This window comes from Cyrtonyx montezumae, unplaced genomic scaffold (genome assembly GCF_038088225.1).
Source record: "Cyrtonyx montezumae isolate F1298 unplaced genomic scaffold, pur_monq_1.0 scaffold_4, whole genome shotgun sequence".
Classification (NCBI taxonomy): domain Eukaryota; kingdom Metazoa; phylum Chordata; class Aves; order Galliformes; family Odontophoridae; genus Cyrtonyx; species Cyrtonyx montezumae.
The window spans coordinates 7545683-7568031 of record NW_027072045.1 but is presented as its reverse complement, the minus strand read 5'-3'; the positions used below and the strand labels follow the sequence as shown (position 1 = coordinate 7568031).

General features: G+C 37.7%; 2 protein-coding genes across 2 annotated transcripts in view; one reads left to right on the top strand and one right to left on the bottom strand.

Moving 5' to 3' along the window:
- Positions 1–762: 762 nt before the first annotated feature.
- Positions 763–14682, bottom strand: DCLRE1A (DNA cross-link repair 1A). Its single transcript, XM_065746965.1, is given in 9 exon segments — positions 763–1444; positions 2084–2225; positions 3974–4128; positions 5292–5437; positions 6294–6437; positions 8044–8162; positions 9203–9336; positions 11121–12617; positions 13895–14682. Coding segments are annotated over 9 exon segments (2919 nt in total). The 5' UTR covers positions 14313–14682; the 3' UTR covers positions 763–1280.
- Positions 14683–14950: 268 nt separating this feature from the next.
- Positions 14951–22349, top strand: part of NHLRC2 (NHL repeat containing 2) — a 35576-nt gene continuing 28177 nt past the window's right edge. Inside the window, exons 1-2 of the mRNA XM_065746031.1 lie at positions 14951–15449; positions 17026–17178. Coding sequence (XP_065602103.1) covers positions 15287–15449; positions 17026–17178 — 316 coding nt within the window. The 5' untranslated portion in view covers positions 14951–15286. The remainder of the gene's footprint in view (positions 15450–17025; positions 17179–22349) is intronic.

Here is a 22349-nt window from a genome sequence, read left to right as displayed (position 1 = left end):
AAGTGCTTCAACAGATAATTTTTAACACATCTACTCCAACAAGGAGTGGAATCCCAGGAATGGAAACGCCAAATCCAGGGCAGGGAATGGTTCTTGTGATAATGAAAACTAGCATAATATATAATGTAAAATAAAAACTTCAGATGCTTTTAATTGCCTAGGTTAAACAGAACCATTCAACAATGTCACATTTCAGTGAACATACTGGAAGAATTGTGAAACAGTGCAAGTTTTTATACTAACACTGACCATTAAATCAATGCCTTTTTTTGTCAGGGAAACGTTTAAAATTTCAGATTAGCTATTCTAGGGAGTTGTAGGATGGCTTTTTACGCATGATCCAACATTTTGGAATGATTTCTATTAAAATGCTTAAAATAACACAAGTGCCTGCATGCAGCCACATACTTCAGTACCATAAACGTCAAGCAGATAAAGAAACAGCACCACCGAGGGAGAAACTGCAAAGTGAAACTTACCTTTCTATTGCTGATTTACTTCCAGAATTCAAGGGTCAAACCTGTACAAACAACCCTGTGAACACAGATGTGTTGTACTACATGGAGAAGAAGCACTTGTGTTCTTTGACTCTGGGTTGAGAATTTGCACTACAGGCCTGATCTCACCAAAGGAAAATATATGAGGCGTTCACTGGAAGTATTATAGAGAAGTTTCTCAGATGAGCAACTATCACACTGAAAATAAATGCACTTCGATTTTAGAAAAAACTCACATGCTTCATGTTGGTTCTTTATTTAAAAAAAAGAAATCTTGACCATAATATAGTTAGCAAAGCCTTCTATAAAATTCATTCTTGCAAGCATGTATACAGCAGAAGCTACACCAATCCTCTCTCATCAAGTAAACTTTGTTAAGGTTATAATTAAAGCTAAATCTGGCTTATGAAAAAAAGAGCTCCTCTGAAGCTTGAGCCAGTTAGCACACTGCATAAGCATTAATGCTGTTCCATTTATTACAATAACTTACTTTCCAAAAAGATTAACCTGGAGGTGGCTTCTCCCCCAGCACCACACATTAAGAATAGGGAAAAAAAAGAATAAAGATATCCTGAAATAGGCATTTGCAAACAAGTGATAGGAAAATATATTAGTAGGTACATCAGAAAACAAGGTACCCTCCCACCAGTCCATTTTTTTTCCCCAGGAGAATGACAGTGGAATCCATCCTGAAGAGTTCTGTGTAAAAAGGAGTCACAATTTCACAGGAACTAAGCATTTCCCATTCAGCTTGTCTTCTCTGAAATACACATTTTTCCTTACTTAATGTCCACTGCCTTCAATCATCCAGTCTCTAAAATGCTTTTCCATCAAGCTTCTGGCTCTCCAGTCACCAACATTTACAGTTGGGATAATTTTCTGTGGCTTCAACCATTGAACAAAACGTTTCATTTCCAGGTAACTGCTGTGTTCACTGTAAGGAATCCCTGAAATGAAACAGAGAGATGTGTTACTTCACCTAACTTCTTGTCAAAAATACTCTTGCAAGCTTTCCAGCTCAGAAAAATTTGGTTTTGTTTTTTTTATTCAAACTGGAGGTCTAAAGTCTAAAGCTAGGTTCAAAAGAAAATCCAGATTTTATTTCTGGAAAAGTTACTTTGCATTAAGTTACCAAATCAGTCATCAGTGAAAAATGAACAGCATCTAACATTTGATTAAGTTAATACTAAAAACACTAAGAGATTCAATTCCAACCACTGATAAGAACTGAGAGGGAGAAGAACAGCCAGAGTCCCTCCAGCATGAGAGGGAAGCATGGAATGAAACCCTGGGTCAGGAACTGCACTGCCATCAGCCCCAGTAGGGCCAAAAATTAATCCTTGGGAGTTACTCCAAATAACATGGAAAAACCTTTATTTGCAAGAAGGGGACAGGAGCAGAAAGTATGAAAAAAATCTTCATTTACAGTGTTCACAACTACTTTCTCCTGGAGAGGTCCATCTGTTCAGTTTCTCAGTGAGTTATCTGAGAAAGCATTGGTTACAATAAACAGTAGGAGTTCCCAGAACAAAAATACAAAGACCATTCACACAACTAAATGCAATGAATCTTTACCACGCTTATACCATAAATGGTGATCTTTCCTCTTGTCTGAGGTCTGATATCCACCAGGGAAAGGCACGAATCAGAGTAGGTCCACCCAGTAGGTTTGAAAGCCAGAACTTGATCAAAATTCTCAGAAAACTTATTCAAATGATCTTGCAACCCCTGTTGAATAAATAGGACATATGCTGAATGCCATTAAACGGCTCATTAGTTGAAAGACTGGAGATTTTATGATAAGAGATATCAAATAAAATTTTGTAGCTTTTTTCTTTTAAATATCATCTGCCTTCAAATCAGTAATCATGAATACTTACATTTGCAGAGCACCTCATACCTTAGGATCTCAACTGTTTCATCTGAATAAGCACATATTAATAGCTATGCATTACAAATCAGAACACATAAGGCATCATCACATTTTTTGATCCTGCCCCCAAGCAATTCGTTTTCTTCTCTCAGCTGGAGGTCAGCACTCTTGCAGCTGAGTAGTGATAAAAAAGGCAAAAGCCTGCTTCAGTGCAAAATCATCCAGTTAATTTAAAGTACCACTGACATTTCAGTATCTGCTTGTAGCCAGGAGCACTAAGTAAATTAGGGCTAAGTTAGCCTTGATGCTCTTTAAGCTAGGATCAGGAAAAGGATGAGAAGGAAGAATAAGGAATGTGCAGTCCTATTAATGGATGAAGCACGGTGAGTATTATTTCAAGCCAAAAAGCAGAAAATCAATTTTCTTGTGTGGAAAAACTTAAAGGTGCATTCTTTGCTTGAAAGCCCTATGCAATTTTAGAGCTCAAAATCATAAAGGGAAGAGAGATACGAGATTGAGAGGCTGCAGCCAAACACCAATCACTAACTTAACCTGCCAGACACTGGAAAGTTAATAAACAGAGAAGTGGCACAGTAAGCCTGAAGAAAAGCAGGAAAATGAATCCAAATTTAAGTGACTAAGTGACCTCCATTTTTCTCTTTCCTTCAGATTATTTTTAAACTAGAGCCTGCTGCTTTGCCTTAATGTTATTCTGTATTTTGTGGACCATTTTAAAACACCTCTTCACCCAAGAAATTAGTCACCTTTCCAAACTAAGAAATTCCCACGAAAAGTCTCAACACTAAAATTCTACTGCCTCAAATCTCTTGACTGAATGTGCATTTAAATTCATCTGTGGTGAAACAACATCTGAAACAAACTCCTTTACTTGCTTTGGCTACAAAAAATACAAAAGTTTATCACGTGGAAAACTTAAGCATTTGTGCATGCTTAACACACCCTTCAATTAACTTGCTGTGTGCGTCTGCTTATGCATAAACTTCCACTGAGTTTTAAATATCCACATCCTCAAGTAACCATATCCTTATTCTTCAGCAGGAGAAATAACGTTTCTGCAGGTAAAAATAAAACCGCAAATCCTTGAAAATTGAACAGAGACGAACAGAAGAGAATCCTATTCCCTTTTTATGTCAAACACCAAACTGGAATTTAGCAATGTTCATGGGCTGAAGCACATCTTAATGCAGAGTTGCATGCAGAAAACCCTTCTGGTCTTTTTCTACATCACATAAAGAGACAAGTTGAAAGCAGGAACTCAATGTCAAAATATATTAATTGCTAATAGACCCTGCAGTCATTACAGAAATCTACTTCAAAAAGCCCACACAGAGTAAGCCTTTGAACAAATCTCATCTTATCTTTGCACAAGCTTTGTATTGAAGTGAAATTATGCTTTCTGTGCATCATGTTTGGAGACATTATTAATGTTTAATTGCATTTCATTTTCAATCTAATGCTGTATGTCAAAACTTTACCAAGTAAATATGATCTGTCAAGAGGGTAATAAGCACCAAACACTGTTTGGGAAGAGCCAGCAGTTAAGATTAGCCAGAAGGTTAAAGAGTATACTCCTAGAACTTACCTTAAAATTAATTTGCATCATGGGAAGAACGTGAACCAAAGTACCATCCCAGTTCATACTGATGAGGGAATTAACAGCTGCTGACTCCAAGCACTGCAGTGTTTTGTATTTATCACGGGACATGCTTGCTTTGGAGCCCAGAACTTCAGCAATTGCTTTAGGATTAATTGGAAAAACAAACAAACAAAACCAAACAAAAAATATTAACTGAGAGTTACTTTGTGACTTCTTTGGAGCTATTCCTAGCTATTACAATGAATCATTTTTACTATTGGGGAAAAAACAACAAAAACAATCTGCATTCAACAAGATAATTTTAGAATATGAAACTGAGAAGAAAAACCTGCAATGGCTGTGAAATTTATATATTTATATATATATATATACATACACACATACATATATATATATACACACACATATATATATACATACACATATGTATGACACAGCCAAAATCAACTACTCTAGCTCCGTGTTTTAGTACCAGAATTACATATCACAACTGGAAAGGAAAGGAGAAGAAAAGCACAGTGACAAGATCAAAACTGTATTTCTTTGGTAAAAATCTTACTGGCATGAATTGGTAATCACTTCAAACAAGCTAGAAACACACATGGTTTTGGAATATACACATAAAACAAGGTAGAGAAACTTAATATCAGTGCAGAAGTTTTGTATTATGACTTCAAACATACCACGCACAAACGGAGCACAGCTGCCTTTAACCAATCACTTTGGTTTCTAATGCTGTGCCTGAGTGAAGCATAGCATACAACATTCTCATTCGGACAGAAAGGTTGTGTTTTGGTTTGGGGAATGCTGTGTAAAGACTGATTTCTTTAAAACTGATAAATATACATATTTTAGAAAATACGTGAAGTTTGAAGGAAAAACTTATCAAAATAGAAGTTGAAGAATAATTACATCCTTCTGGTACCTTGATAAAATGAGATCACTAAAACAAAAATACACCACTTACATTTTAAAATATCTCTGGCACTTGTCTCACCACAAACAATTGGATACTAAATGAATGAAACTGTTCAATGAATATTCTGCATACTTGGGAGGGAGGTGCGTGCTTGTTTACAAACACGGCAGAAAAATATTTCTTCCCAAATGTTTCAACTTACTGACTGGAAAAATAAAGAACTAGCAGTAGGATTATTAAATCTGTTCAGTTAATGCAATTTCTGACCATCAAGAACAAGCAACCCTTTTGCATCCTTCAGGAAAAATGTCATTTAACATGTTCTTAGACATTTATTTAATCAGTTGATCCATTAGGGTTTTTTTTGTTTGTTTTTTTACATACCTAAAAACACTTTTTCTTTTCCAATGGAATAGGTGCCACAGACAACTAGAGTACGAGGGTTTAAAGTCACCATCTCAAAGGCCGTATTGACAGCAAACTGGATAACCTCTTGTTGAGATGGAAAGGTATATTCAGGACTACAGTACCTGGGGCATGGAAACAAGATAGACCAGATAGAAGAGAGCTGAATTTACAAAGGACCTCCAAACTGCATATAAGCAATAGAAAATGAAGAAGATGCTACTCTTGAATAAGATTTCAACTTGCTTGAAAATCCATTTATTAGAAATTACGGAGGTGCTCACATGAAACTGAATAAAACTTATTCTATGCATGCCTTCTCCCTTTGTTCGTTTGGTTGCCTGACATGAACACTCAATTCTGTAGTTTTTCCCTCTGTAAATACCAAGTGCTCTTCCAAGCTTGATATTTGTAGCATATTCTAATTACATCCTTATGTCTATCTTTGTCATGGACACAAAACCATAACATAAAGCATTATTCATTCACAGAAACATATGGAACAGAAATAAAGAACTGCAGCTGGACATTAGTCATCACAGAAAAACATGAGTCTTAGAAAGGTCTAATGAAAACCTGGAAATCTGACATATCCATTTGGCATTCTATCACTCTTTCAGTTCCCTCCCCCTACTTTTTCATAGCAGGGCTGAACACTCAAAGAAACAATATTCCATAATCCTCTGGTTTTAGAGCTGAAAAACTTAATGTACAAATTTTAACATCAAAAACTTAACATCAGTTACAAATAATAAGGCCATTTCAACAAATACTTATGCATAATTTCCAATATCCACTTTTATTCTCTCATGTTAACAGCACAACAGTTGAACAGGACAGATATTTACGGACTTTGGGTTTCACATAACACCAAATGAGTGTCAGAACAGTAATGTTATCTCTACTTACATGTGTTTGGTTCATAAAGTCTTACTAACTGCAAAGAAAGTCATACTGAAAAGAAAAATTAACACAACTTACGTGGTATCAAGGTAAAGGGTGTGGATTTTTTGACCAATCAAAGCAGGGTAACGCTCCATAGAAGGATCTGCCCTGAAGTCTCCTGTGTGCAGAATAGCAGTTCCACTAGGCAGGTAAAAAAGGATCATTGTTGCACCTGGACAACTGGAAAGAAAATAAAGAAAACACTCACACATAGATCATGTTTTCATACAGATGTGGTGCTGTAGGACACTGCCCTCCAGTAACAAGAAGGTGTGCAGAACAGCACTGTAAATCACACCTACTGCACTACCTAGTGTAGCTAGAAATCCTTACAGCCATAGACAAGGTAGACTTGAATTCTCAGCTGAGATAGACAGAAGAAAAAACAACAACAGTAAAATAATCAAAGCATTAACTTTCTTTTTGGGTTGCTCTTTTTTTGTTGGGTACAACAAAGATGCTGCCTCAGTTGCAATCTCTGAGGTTCTATTAAACTTGAGTTAAAGGAAACGGCATATGACGAAAGAAGCAGCATTCTTATCTGTAATTAACATTTCATTATTGCAGATGCATCTTAATTCCCCCAGAAATTAATGAAGCATATGCTTTTAAACTCTATTTGCAGGTTTTAAATATCACCCAGCATCCAGAAATCACTGCTTGAAAGTACAAGTCTTGTGTGGGCCACAATAATTCCACTGCACCTTCTGCAGCTCCTCACCAAAGCTGTCCAAAGGGCAAGTGCTCAGACAGGAAAATCAGAGACCATTGTGGACATGAGTCACATGTAAAGGGTAAATGAAACCTCAGAAAAGGAAGAAACTGTCATGAACCTGAGCTAAAATGACAAAACTGGTGAACTCCCCAAGAAAAGGGAAAAAACAAGGAAATCAAACAGGAAGAATGAGAAGTGACCAAATTACATAAGAAACGAGGCTTCCTTCATTCCCAGAAAGGGTTCGCAATGGACTTCATGGAATCTTATCTCTCCAACAAATCCTAAGATAAGTAATATTCAAACAGGCTGTGACACAGTGCTGTGTTTCAATATATACTTGAAGGAAAGGACTTCTCTTCAAGCCCATAGCCAAATAAGGTACCAAGAGACAAAACAGCAAGAGCATAAGGCTGGAAGTCAGTAGCTACTGAGCCCTAAATCCAGCATTACCACACACTGTCAGCGCTCACCCTTCTACCACTGAATCCAGTGCAAGTTACTTGTTGTGGTGCTTGTGGGTTTTGGTTTTGTTTCTGACTGGTTGGGTTTTGTCTCTCTCAGGAACCAAAGTACCATATTTTTCTTCAGCTGAAGCTTTCGCTATCTTGACTTGTAGCTACAGAAACTCAACAGATTTGATGACTAGTTCTAAAATGTTTCCAACCAGGCACAAAAAAGCCCAGAAGTACTCAGACCTTAGAAAATCATCCAAATTCTCAACAAGTATAAACATTAAGGAGATGTGTGGTTAACACTGAAGTACTCACTAGAAACAAACAAAATAAAACTAAGGTTTTATTACCAAAAAGCCTAAGATTTGCTTTAAAAAAGAACTCGCCTATTCTAGAAGCTAACCCCTGCAATAAGTTTAGGCTTCTACACTCCTAAGTCACTCGTGAAGTGAAAAATCTATCAATAAGTCAACTCAGGTACCTGAAGTATTTCTGCTCTTCTTTTCAGACCCATGGAAACCCTTCCCCCCCCAAAAAAAAACCGGGATCTGTTCAGCCACTTATCTTTAATATTCTATACATACAAACACTGCACAGCAAATGCAATGACACATACTGATTGGCATCCAGCAACATCACTTTGATCCCATTCACTATACATTCTGTGTCCATTGGCAGCACATGGATGTACTGCTCCTTGACTCGAAGTTTGCTCTTCACCAGATTGCCAGTTATCTGTAACAAGAAAAGGAATTAATACTGACCAGGAACATAATCTTAAAAGTCTTTCTTTATTTTAGAAACAAAGGCTCTTAAAACCAAACTGGCTTAGAGAGAAACTACGAGAACATGAGGAGGACAACAAGAAGCAACAAACAATGAGTATTTATTACAGATTGCATAGTCAAGAAGTTGGAAATGCTTTCTTTAAACAACTGTACAAGTTTCAACAACTGTACAAGTTTCCAGGTCAAGGGCCCTGACTCTCATCATAGGGTACTGTAGTCAACCCAGCAGCTGCTGGAAAAACATGGAACACATGCATTTCAGGAGACTTCTAGAGTAGCTCCTGGAGAAATTTTTGATGCAGATTCTCAATGGACTTATTAGGGAAGGTGCCCTACGATGTTAGGAGCAGAGATTCAGTTGGATATAACATAGCCAGTAACAGTCTTGGCTGTTCAGAGGCCTGAAGAACAGAACACAAAGGATCAGGCTAAAACAACAGCATTTTCTTAACTTGGAGAAGGTTTAAGGGGAACTTAATTTCAAACTTCCCTCACTTGATGAAATTAACAGAGACCACAGAGCCATATTATTCTCATGACACATGCAAAAAAACAAGAAGCTGAAGTCACAGGTTGCAAAAAGACATTTCAATTGCATATAAGGAAAAAAAAAAGAGTGGGTTAAGCACTGCAACAAGTTGCATGGAGACAGTGGAATCTGTCCTCTTGTATTTTCAAAATTTGACTGACATAGGTTCTGAACAATCTGATCTAACTTTGAAGTTAGCCCAGTACTGAGCAGGAAATTGAACTATATGAACTCTAGAGATGCATTTAAACCTAAATTAATTCCTGGCAACTAAACAAGTAAGTTTAGCTGATCTTTAACAAACAAATAGGGATAAGATTTCTTCCCAGATTCCCCTATACATATTACCCACTGTTCAGAATTGCCCCAACAATGGAATCTCTGGCTCTATATTTATTTTCATCAGTGAATATAGTAGCACTGATTTGATAATATCTAGTTACCTTGAAAAACCTTACCTTATTACAGTATAGTGGAAATACGAAGTTTTTTGTCAAACCACAATAGTGATCGGAGTGAAAATGAGTGAGAAAATAGGCTGTGCAACCTTCTATTTCTCCATACTGGAAAGCATCAACTGTAAAGCCAGTTCCTAAAGCAAAAAGACAAGAGAAACCAGTCAGTAAACATACGTAATTCAGAACAAGTGAACAAACTTCTAATGAGATTTTTCTTATATTCATCGCCTTAATTTGGAAGGAAGAAAATTAAAAAAGGGAATACAGTTCTGCTGTATAAAGTGTCAGAGACCATTTAATGATGGGTGAAGTTTGCAAATGAATCAACAGTTACCAAAAAAGAAATAACAGAGAGATTTTTTCACATTAAAACAAAGTTTTAATGAAGTGTCAAGATGCAAATACATTCACAGGCCTGCCACGCTACGCAAATGGCAACTGGTTAACCAGATTTATATTTAATTGGTACTTTTGAAAGTTCACATGTTTAAAATCTTAGCAAAAAATAAAACAGATACCAACAGCTTAACTAAATTTGTGATCAACCTGCAAAATCTCAATTACTCTATGTTTAATATTCCCCTTTAAACCTGCCAAGTTACCAAGTAAGCAAGCTCGGATCTCCAAATATGCCTACAGAGATGAAACTTGAATGATTTGCTATTCCATGTGAGATGAGTGGGTGCTGCTTGCACAAAAATATTGCTTAAAGACATCAGCATGGAAGACAGTCCTCCTTTAAAAATATTTTATGTTTTTAATGCGGATGTAATGACAAATGGTACTTTTACATTGGGTCATACTTCTGTAAAACCATCAAACACCAATTCTTTTAGTGACACTCAAATATTTTTCATTTTATGTTGTATTATCTCCCAGCACTTTCAGCAGAACTAGAAATAGCTCTACTCACTTGAGGCTAGAATTTGTAATTCCATTAAAAAAAAACAAAAGAAAACACAACACAGTTGTCTGCTAAGATTAAAAAAAAAAAACAACTTAAGTGGGGATCAACACATAGTATTACCAGCACAGAAAATGTATTTCAGGTAAAGTAATAAAACTCAAAATGAAAAATACTATAGATGACAGCAAAACAACTTTAAAATTCCATTGCAGACACAGAACTCTGCTCAACAACTTTAACACAGATGGGAAATGCTCTCAGTTCACGGAACCCATGAGTAGTGTAACTTCATGAAGACTTATAGGTCCATCTTCAAGAGGCAGCTTGGCTCTTATAATCACTAATATACTTCTAATTGGCTTCCTCAAATATTTATATAAGATTAAATCCTTTGGTGGTAAATAGAATTGTGAAGCTTTTAAAGGTGCTGATGTATCACCCTGTATTTAGCACAACTGTGTGAGGGGACTGAGAAATGCCTGCTTCCGGAGCTACACTCTCCTGCTTCACTTTCACGTTTCTGCTTACAAAGTTGTAGCATTTAAGAACTTCAAATACGAAATCAAAAAATGCATTTATTTTTTTAAGCAAGGAAATAAGTGCAACTGACCAATGTATTTTCTAGGGCAAAAAGAATGTAAAAGATTATATTCAGAAATTAAAAGTGAACATTAACAACAGGTAAATTCAAAAACACTTAGAAAGTAAATCAACTCATGTTTCTTATTCTGTCAAGAATAAGAAAAAGCCTGTCCTAGTGATTGCTACCCTGAGATAACCATTGCACTGTGCTTTATTGAGAAGGCCCCTGCAGACTGCTGTCTTACAGTCAGATTCTTCTGGGGATCCACACCTAAACATTTTACTGACTTAAATGGAGGAAGACATTAAAAACTGCAGTCTGAATTAATACGGAGAACAAAGAATAATGAAGCCTAAAATTAGGGGAAAAAATGCAATACTCAAGCTCAAACTAGTTAACCACTACACAAAGCAATAGTTATCTCTCACATGGTATTTTCTTGTAGAAAGGGCACTGCTTTTTCCTTGTTCCTTCACCTGTAGTAGATGATTCTTTAAATCTTTTTCTCCACTTTCGTTGGCCACCAGAAGTTACATTTGCTAAGTCTCCATCTTTATCTGAACTTTCTTTAATTGCTTCTACATCCTCCACAGATCCTTCAGCTTTCCTTTTTTGTTGCCTGGGCCTCTTTCCACTGGGAGATACTGAACTTGGCGTCTGCTTTCCCTCACTCAAACGCGCCTCTCCTTTGCTTTCCTCTTTGACTTTAGGTTTTAACCCAAAGAAAACACCAATGTCCATTTGTTTGAGCTCTTTGGCAGGACTGGATTTGGCATTCATACTTGCTAAGGAACGAGATGATGCTGTTTTAGAGATGGGGCTGGGAAAGCACACACGAGCTGCATCGAGGTTTTCTTCTTTCTTCACCACTGGCTGCAAACTCTCCTGGAAAGCTCCTTTTTCAATTGTATCTGCAGTCATTTTATCTGTACCAGTTAAAACAGTACTTAGGCCTCTCAAAACCTTATTTTTTTGAGACAGAGGAGATCCAGCACCTTCTGTGAATAGCTCTGATTGCGTAGGAGTAAGACTTGAATACACAGAATTCAAAGCACAAGTACCACTATCCTGTGACTTTTTATTACCTGTATGAATAGCAGGTGAAATCAATCCTGGCTGATGAAACTCCTCATTACAATTAAGAGGAAAAGAGGAATCTGCTGATACTGCCCCTTGCTGATTATCTACACGTGGTGAATTACAGCACTTGCTGTCCATATGACTCTGAGAAACAGTTTTTCCACTATGATACAGGCAGCTTGATGTATTTATTTCCTCAGAGTACTGCTTTTTAAATACAAAAACTTCAGAATTAGATTCCTCACCTTCAAAGTTCTGGACATTGAGTAATTTATTTTGTAATGTTTTTAATCCCTTCTCCTCCTCAGCTTCACCTTCACTTTCCTCACAAGTACTGAGTGGAGAATAAGAAATTTCACAGTCACTGAAATCAGCTTTTGACTGCAGTAGGCTTAGCTGACTTTCACCTTCTTGACTACAAAGATCTTCTCCTGAAACACTTTCTTGTGAAGATATAAAGTCATAAAATTCAAATTTACAACTATTATCTGCGGTCTGTGTGAGCTGAAATATTTGTTGAGGCTTTTGAACATCTGCAAAAGAGGAAGTACTTTCACTGGTTATATTTTGAGACTTCCTTTGTTCTGAATTCTGTATCATTGATGTACACTCATTATTTGGGACATAAAAGTTCTCAGATGGTTTCTCAGTCTGTGAAATTCCTTCTGCGTGACTTGGAAAACAGCTGGACTTTGCAGCAGTACAACATGTCATCTTCCTCTCCAAAGAGTTTGCTGCAGAGTTCACAAGATATTCTCCTGCTCTGCTTGCTGCAAGTAGAAAATGACTGTAGCGCTTGTAGTGGGATGGAATGGTAGATGTGCACAGTAAACCATCAGGACACTCTGTGGAAACAGTTCAGCCAAGAAATAACATTAATATCTTCATAAACGTAGTTTGCATAATTATTACATCAAATAAAAATCTTATGTGGCATACAATTTTAAAGCTTTTCTTACAATTGCAGCTAATGATACAGTAGCTACAAATGCAGCTTACAAGTACAGAGGAACTTTCAGGCTGCCACATCTCCCGCCCCAAGCTGGCACGAAATGAAAGGTCTTAGGTTTTCCAACCTGATAAAAGCACAGCACTGAGCCTGCACTAATTCACCCTTCTAGCAAGATGAATATGTTATCATGTTTCAGTACCGTGCCTACTACCGTGTTACGTGGCTTCCAGTTTAGAATTGTCTCATGTCCAAGCAATGGGCTCAGATCAGTACTGCCTGAAAAGGCCAAGACACGTCTCAAAACAAACCAAATCCAGGTTCTGAATCAGCCTGAAATTCTATTTAAAATTGTCTGCTAGGCAGCATGTTAAATTTTAAAAAGTAGTCAGGTATTTTCATATGTGTAAAAAGTACTCAGGGTTCAGATGCCAACAAAAGATCTGTGGCTGTTCCCTGATCATTTTTTGTTGACAGATCGCTAGCCTAACTTGTGAGAATTTTAAAACAGATGCAAATTAGGATCTTTTTCCCCCCATTAATTATAGGAGGAAGAGATAGAAATGAGGTGTTAACGTATCTGCCTTAAGTTAGTACCACCATCAAAATCAGGATTAAGGCCTCAATTTTCACTGTTCTGAAGAAGAAACTACAACAGCCTTTACTTCATTTTGCCTGACAGACTCTGTACTATTTGTTTTCCAAAACCAAAGTGGGCTATCTTGTGATACAGGAATGTTCATGTACAATTCTGCATAACAGCTCTAAAGCATACTGGACCACTGGCTAAGACTTCCCCTAAGTTAGACTACGGACCCATTTCTGATTACAGCAGTGCATAGGTAACAAAACAAATTGCACAGCATATGAGTTAAATGTATTTCTAAGGAAAAAGCTGCAAACCCTTAACTGAAGGATGATTCCCATTATTTAAAAAATGGCAAATATGTACCTTTGATTTCCTCCTTAAGCCAGTAGGAACTTGTTAAGTAACCATAAATTTTACATTAATGCTCCACATTTTTTGAGATTTTCATAGCAGATTTCCACATTCTTCACAAAGAACTGAAAACTCTACACAAAAATGTTTGAACAACATATGAAAAGCAGAGCTCACAACAGCATTATCTGTTTAACATTTTTCTGAAGACCTTTTTCTTACCCTACTCCTACCTTTTTCAATGGATCCTTGGGTATCCAAACATTCAGCAACGTGCCAGCGAGGTGTCTGCACCACCAGCAAGGAGAAGGGCATCTGACAGCTCGGGCAATATCCATCATGAGCCAGCTTTGTGCTTGGCGAGCCCTGTTCTGTCAGGCTGCTCACACTTTCCTGAGCTTGCACTCTGCTGTCATCTTTACATGGATCCAAGTCCTCGCTTGGCCTCAATCTCTGCTTGCTTTTCTGAGGAGTGCCATTTTTTTCCACGGATGTCTTTTTGTTTCCATTTCCCCTTCTTTTTGGCCTGCATTTGCCTTTGTTTACTGTCTGCAGGGGCGCAGAGGTACTGTCTGAGTTACTCTGTGACTTTTGCTTCCTTATCGATTTGTATTCCCAAATGTCCTCTTCCAATAAAGCATCTTCAGACATGGTAACATACGAAATACTGCCCTTGCACTTAAGCAGCAGTTCATATATCTAACTTTCCTACTGATAATACATTTTGTGCTCCAGTAGTGAACAGGAGATGAAAGAAAAGCACTCAAACCCCATTCTACAAAAGCATTGCTAGGCCCCAAATCAAACAGCAGACCCTGATGGGACAGGAGCATGGTGGATCCTATCCTGAAAACAATTTAACAAGCGCCTCCTTGCGTACCTACAACCGCTGTTAAACAAAAGCAAAACCTGTCAGACACAGCAGGAATGACTGAGAGAGCCATTTCCTTCAGCTTCCTTCTCAAATCGCCATTGCGGCGTGGGGTGGTGAAGCCCCACACTCTTAATCACCCCAAAAAAAGATTTAGATTTAAAAGAAAATGTGACTTCAGCTCCGAGAACGCTGCCACACAAATCGAAGACCGACCGCGGCAACACCGCGCTCCGCTCCCGCCACCGAGCAACCGCTTCTCCTCAGGCGCGCCCGGCTCTCACAGCCCACGCAGCAAAGTGTTGCTGTCCGCAGTTTCGTCACCACCTCTGTCATCACATCCTCCCCTCCCCTCTAAAAAAAAACTAATAATCCCTCCATCTTTTTAATTATATTTTGGTTCTGATGCGTTCCAAGAGTAATGTACTTTCCGCTTGGGAATTAAAAAAAAAAAAAAAAGAAAGAGCGGGGAAAAGAATGTGGTGCTGAATCTGCGGAGCAGGAATCACCGCTAGGGCTTAGCGAAAAGTTTCCCTCACGAATGTGCTTCTGCGAATAGCAAAACCAGAGTCAAAACGTGAAACGAATTAAAAAATCCCCTCCCTTTTAGAAAGACGAATCTCCTTATGTTTGCTTTTAGCGTTTTCATTGCTTGCTTTGCTTCGTTTTAATTACAGCTTTTCTCTTCCGCGACGAATGTGCGGCGGCGAAGCGGCAGGCCAGTAAACAGCTGCGGGCTCGGCCGGGAGGTGCCATGGCGGCGGAGGGCCTGGCCGGGCTCCTGCCCGCACAGACACAGCTGGAATATGCGCTGCTCGACGCCGACACCCCTCAGGAGAAGGAGAACTTGGTCTACCAGTACCTGAAGAAGATGGACAGCCGGGAGCGGGACCTGACGGTGCCCGAGCTCGGCGGAGGTGGGTAAAGGTGCCCGAGCGCGCCGCGGAACTGTCGCCCCGTCGGCTGCTGCTTTAAAAAGCGCTTTTCCTGGGCAGCGGGCTCGTGGAAGCACGGGAGCAAAGGACAAGAGAAAAGAACTTATTTCCGAGGGCCTTTCTTGCTAATTCTTCTGAAAAACGCGTTCCTTAAAGCCTCGTTCTTAAACTTCGTTAACTTTTGGGGTTTTTTGGTTTCGTTTTTAATAGAGGCTTTCATGTTTCTGCAGGAGGCTTCTTCCAGAGTTCAGGCCTTTCTCAGCCCTCTCTCATCATGACTTCTATATGCTTACCGATTTTCGTATTGCTGATAATATGTCCTGTGTTGGAGGCATCATCCTGGTTCAGCGATGTGCCTCTTTCCCCTTCCCATACTAAACATACTCCTGTGACTCCTCTGCAAAGCATTCATCTTGCAGTTTCCACTCAGGGTCCTTATGGCCTTAGCAATGCTTTCTAGGACTCTGAGAGATGAGGGATTGCAAGGCAGAGTCTCAAAAAATAAAATACAGGATTGACATTGCACACATAGCATAGGAGTGAATTCTGACTTTTAACCACTGTGAATGCTTTCACTGTCTGGATTTGGCATCCTGAATTGAATTTTAACTGCTGTCGTTAGTACTGTTCCACTTCCCATACATTATTCTCCAGAAGTCAGATCAAGTAAGTAGCCAACAGTTTTTAATTCCGGTATGCTTTAAGGGAAGTTAATCCAATCCTAGTGAAAAGGGGAGTGACGCCATTAAAGTAATCTACTCTTCCTTTAAAAAGCAAAATATAAAGCATTACCCTTGTACTGCAGACATGCATTAACTGAAATTACTGTCTCCAAATCTGAATGTGTGTAGATTCACGTTGTATATATATTCACATATAAACAACAGTATATACTCTGCCTGTGTGTAGAGAGAAGCCAAGTTTTCTTACAGAGAGGCAGGAAAATCTGCTGACTTGATTAGCAATAACATCTGGAGCACTGAGATCCTAGTTTGCTGAAACTGATGGAGTGAAGGTTTTGACTGTGTTCAGATTATTCTTAATACATTAAAAAAATCATCCTTCAAGAATTGACTTAAAGTGTATCACATCTGTTCCCCCCCCCTTTTTTTCCCCTCCATAAATATCGATGGTAGCAATGGCTAACAATCTAGAACATTTACATCTAAATTTTACATCTAAATATGAGTTTCTCAGGTTATTAGAGTAATATCAGTTACCAGTGAGAAAGCATTGCCTCAACACTTCAAATCGATTAAAAAAGATGTACAAGTGTACCACCACCTCTGCCTCAAAGGGTTTTTTCTTGCCAGGTGACAAGATTTTATTCCTGTCATTTCATACTGCTGAAAAATCAAGGTGAAAACTGAAAAGCCAAAAATACTGCAGTCATGTCTAAAAGCAGTTCTTTACAAAAATGTTGCAAAATGACAGTTCTATGAAAGTTTTTTTTTGCTTGCATTTGAGTCCTTTAATAGTTAGTAACACATGTGATGTTGTTAGACACCAATGTCATCCTTTCCCTCCCTTCCTCTTACTGGCTCTGTCCCCTTTGCAGATCTACAATGGTTAAACACCGAAGATCCTATTTCTCTTCACAAAGACCTTTGTGGAAAAGTTGTGGTGTTGGATTTCTTTACTTACTGCTGCATCAATTGTTTGCACCTGCTGCCTGATCTCCATGAATTAGAGCACCAGTACTCTGATAAAGGTAAAAGAGCTTTGGCTTGCACAGAATAGAATTTCCTGGCAGTGTTGCAGGTGGAGTAGCTGAGTCACTCTGGTTACTAAACAGCTGGCATCATTTCAGCGATGCCTAAAAATGTCTTCTAATCTTTTAAGTAGCCTGAAAAAGGTTACTGGCTACACTCATATCACATTTTTAGGTGGTGTTAAATACAGTGTCTTTCGTGTCTATAATTAAAGAAATAGGATATGTGCTTAAAGCACAACTCTGATATCCTCATAGGGCTACTTGCAAAATGCAAGGATGTAAACTACAGGCTCAGAGTTGCTGTGTGTACATATGTACACTTAACTCTGAGCAGGATGTTGTACAGATGATAGGAAAAAACAGACTACAATCAGCCTTTCTAATTGAAATAAAGAACAAATTGGTTTAGGAATTTTTCCCCACATCCTACTTTCAATTAGTAGCATTTAAGTCCGAAAGAGGAGATTAAGCTCTTCAAATCCCTAAGTTTACATCTGAAATAAAGCCCATCTCTCTCTGACTGAATGAAAATTCAGGGTAATTACTATTTAGAATTTAATCTCTTGTCATTCTGATGACTTGTCAGAGAGAAGAGGTGTTCTTACACAGGAACATATCAACTACTAAGTTAACTCATCTATTTTAGGAGACCAGTTGAGTGAAGAACATTGTTACTTTCAGTACTTAAAATATTTTAAGGAATAATATAAATGTTGCAAAAAAAAATACTATATTTTGGATTCTACATGTGCTTTTCTAATTTTATTCACGTGCTCCCTGTTTTCATTAGAAAACAAGATGACTGTCTGAAATTAAAAGTTCGTTAATTTAGCTCACTCATATATTGTAGGTTTAAATAGTGCCTTACAAAAGACTGAAATAGAATAATTTACCTGCCTGAAAAAATTAACTGCTTGCTTCAGAGAAATTCAAGAACTGGTATAATACTCTAGCTATGAGGAGCTCCATTAAGGAAAAATGTTCATGTTATTTTTGTGAAAGATGCAGTTTTAAGTGGAAAGCAATGAACAAATTATGAAGGGATTGGTCTGGATGTCAGGCATGCTGGGAAGGTCTTCTCTAAGACTTCAGAAGATGACATTGGCCATTTAGTTGATAACATCTTATAATAAACATTTTGAAATGTAGTGTTGTTGTACTGATATAGCAGTCAAATCTTTTGTTTTTAAACCAAGCTGTTAAATCTGTTGGTAACAAAAAGTATTGTATTTCCTTGAGGAAAGTACTCAGCTGGTAGATGACAAACACCTTTTAGATTTGAGCTTTACAGGAACCAGAGTTCAGAAAAAAATCCATGGGATGGAAATGAAAAAGAAATGAGAACAAGTGCATAGGAGACAAGTAAGTTACCAGTTACTAAGAGATGAGAAAAGCTGTCTCGAGAAACTTGAGAAAAGTGAAGGCTGGAAGAAAAAGACTGAAGTAGAAAGAATGTTGGGCATGCCAATGATACTTTAAGAACAGTAAGATAGGAATGTTTTTTAGCATTCATCCTGATGCCAGAGTTTCATTCCATTTTAATCTGCAGCCTTCTTTAGCTAATGGAAGTCCCTTTGGGGTATGGAGGCAGATTCACTTGGGTTGGTTTCTCCATCTCATTCCTCATAATTGCAAAAAGAAAAAAACTTTGTATTATTTCCATACACATTTCATCTACATTTTCACAGAACTACAGTAGTGGCAGTGTCCTGATCCAGCAGACAGTATAATTCAGAAAGAACAAATATTTTACTCCAACAAATTATTATGTGGGTCTTTAATCTAGTGGTTAGAATAGCTAAAGGAGTATTGCCTCCATATTGCCACATAATTAAGAACAAACCTTAATATTGGTATAATTTGCAGCAACATTTGTGTGCATATTTTTAATGTTTAATTACTCTTAGTCCATGTGGTTTAAGTTCTATCTTGTTGGAAAAATTTAGACATTCCAGTAATACAATCATCAGACTTGAGGCATCTAAACACAAGAATCTGGGGGGGAGGTGTTAGGGTGATCCTAAGCCATAAAAAGTATCTTTGTACACTTGCACACAGTTCTATTGTCTGGAACTTGAGATCTGTCTCAAAGTAAAGACTGCTTTCCATAGGATTAAATGTCACCTAGCATCTTTATCTGATCTGTTCTTGTTGCTATCTTCAGTGAAGCTATTTCTGTTTTTCAAGTGGCATTCAGAAAGTTATTTTAAACCCCAGTGCATATCCAGTTCATGTTATCAGAAGTCCAGAAATTACTTCTATAAGAGGGAGAATATTTTTAATATTCAGAAATAGCTTGGCTTAACTCCAGTGCTATGCTCTGCTGTAATCCTTCAAATAGTGTTTTAAATGGTGTGCATTTTCTTGAAGGGTATAGCATCTGTCAGTTTCCACAGGAGCTTTCATCATGAGGGAACATTATAATGTGTTTGTGCTGTATAGGTATCAAATATCATTACTATTGGAAGGACAGCTATATTTTTGATGATCAGACAGATGCACTGCTGCTGATCCTATTGTAGTGAAAATGTTTACATTGCTGTTCAGTTTCAGTTCATGATACTAGAATGAGTTGTCTCACACTGCAACATGCAATGCCTACCTGATCAGCAATGACAATGCAATTTTTCTGCTTTGCTTAATTCTGTGAACTTGTTTTATTCAGCTCACATGCAGAGTTTTACCCTTCCTTGTTTTCATACAGAAATTTTACTATTTCCCTAGATGCTGTTCTTCCCCATTAATATGGTTTCATAACTGAAAAGAGCCAAAATAGAAAAAATTAAGTCCCAGTTTCTTTGTAAACAAATAAAAAGCAAGTCATTAAATCGGTTTCTTTGTTTTGTTTTTAGAAGGAGGCAAAGTCCTCTGAGCCCAATAATCCAGCTCTTTTAAGTAATGAATTAATAGCCTTTCTTCCATTTCTACCACAAAACCATGAGAACAGCTTACTTGAAATAAAAATTGAATGTGATTTGTGCTGCCAAAACAATAACAGCTTTGGCAGCCCTCCTTTTTTGAGATAATTCCTCAAGTGCTAGCAATGCAGTGTGCATTGCTGCAAAAAATGTCTTTCCTGGAGCAGGTGTCACTAGAATGCTTATTCCCCTTTCGGAGGGGACTATTTATTCTCTGACCTTGTACACTGATATTTTTTGCTGCACTGTTTGCACTAACAGTTATTCAATAATCTGTATTATATATTGGCTTACTCTTTAAAAGATCAAAAAACCCCACCCAAACAAACAAAACCAAACAACAATGCAGGCACTAAAAGCATTCACACCAGGAATGCTTTCCTGAAGTATAATTTGGATTTTTGCATGATAGAATAGAATAAGATAAACATATATTCCACAACATAAGCACTTGTAAAGGCTGAGAAGAAAGCACTTTAGGTTTAGAGATAAACCATTGGTATGGCAGCATAGATAGGAGTACATTGTAAAGCTTTAAGGGAATGTAATGGTTTAATATCTGTTGAGTCGTAGAGACCTTTACAGAGCCTGAGGAGAAAGAGGTTTGACATTTTTGCAAAAAAAACATTTAAGTATCTACTGAGCAACAGTGGAAGAGAGGTTTGTAGGTGTGCTTTAGGTAGTCTGAGGAAGAGTAACCTAAAAGGAAGAGGCTGCTGTGCTGAATTCAAACCAACTCAGTGTGGATAACTGTTCTAGCAGCAGGGCCTTGAAGATCTGAAGTCCTATTGGAATGAGCAGCAGAGAAGTAAAACAAACACCTGGAAGAAAACAGTCCAAGATATAACTCAAATGAGTTTGTGTAACAGGAAGTATTCTTGTGCCAGCAAAATTAAGGACTGAAGTTCAGAAGAAAAAAACTTCAATTTTAGACTATGATAGTCAAATTCAGCACTGCCATAATGTGGGACTATAGGCTGTTTCTTTAATAGAAGTGATCTTGCTTGCTTAAATCTAAGGGCCTGTCCATCAGAAGTTGGACTTAGAGCAGCAGATACAGTGGGAGAGCTCTCTGTGAGAAAGTGAGAAATAAGTTTGTCAACAATACAATTGAAAACAGATTTTTTCAGATTAGATTTGTGGTAAACCGATGAAAGTTTCATTCTGTTGTAACAAATGGTTATTTTCAAATAAGGATAAAAATAGTCTTAAGTAACTGCTGCTACAAATAACTGAACAGCTCATGCTCAGAAGCCTTGCTGAAAATTTGCTACAAAAACATTCAGATTTATCTTTCCCAGATTAGTGACCTCTACCATATTCAAGTAAACACTAAATAAAGGAACTTAGTTCCTCAGGGATTCACACTGCACATCTGCTTTTATCCGTTAAATCTATAAATTGCGTTCTCCTTATATAAACTTAATAGCTGTTTAACCAAACTTGTTTTGTCTACAGTATAGAACACAATATTTTTCATGCAGTATTTCAAGGAGCACAAATTAATCCAAGATTTAACTTAAGTGTACTTTAAGAACCTCATGAAGCTCATTAGGACTCTGCACTAGTTGTATTTCAAAGTTTAAGCATCAAAAGAACTGGATTTGCATTGGGTAATGTCTTCACTCATCCCAGACACCTGTAGAATCTCCAAGTCTTTTTTGTTATATTACTTCTATTGCTATTGGAAGGAAGGAAGCAGTACAGATACTTGAACGCAAATTATAAGAGTTTTTATAGATACTAAACATTTGCATAGATACTGACAAGTACCTCCACTTTTTTCCAGTCAAAATACTTTGTAGATTAGTAAAATTAATCAAGAACATCAACCATATCCTTACTCCCCTTTCCCTTTTAATCTCTCTACTTGACCTACCATAAGACTAGATAAAACTATTAAACTTTTTATTGGATAAAGTAGAATAATTCCAGTTACCTGTGGTTATAAAAAGCTGGGAATATCCAAAAACACAGGTGGTTTTCAGGTAGATAGCAGAGTACAACATGAGGCACAATAACAGAACAGTTAGTTTCCAGGCCACAGCAAGTGAGGACACTCTCAAACACAGCAGCAGGCACAAAAAGAAAGGAAAAAGGCTGCTTACTTTCAGAAGGCCTCAGGTGCACAGTGATCTCCAGCAGGATTCCCTTGTCTCTACTGCATACCCTTAAATGAGGTCCTGGCTCCACCCCTTCCAATCACTCAGAGGCATTACATGCACCTGAGCTCCCCTGGGTTGACCCTGC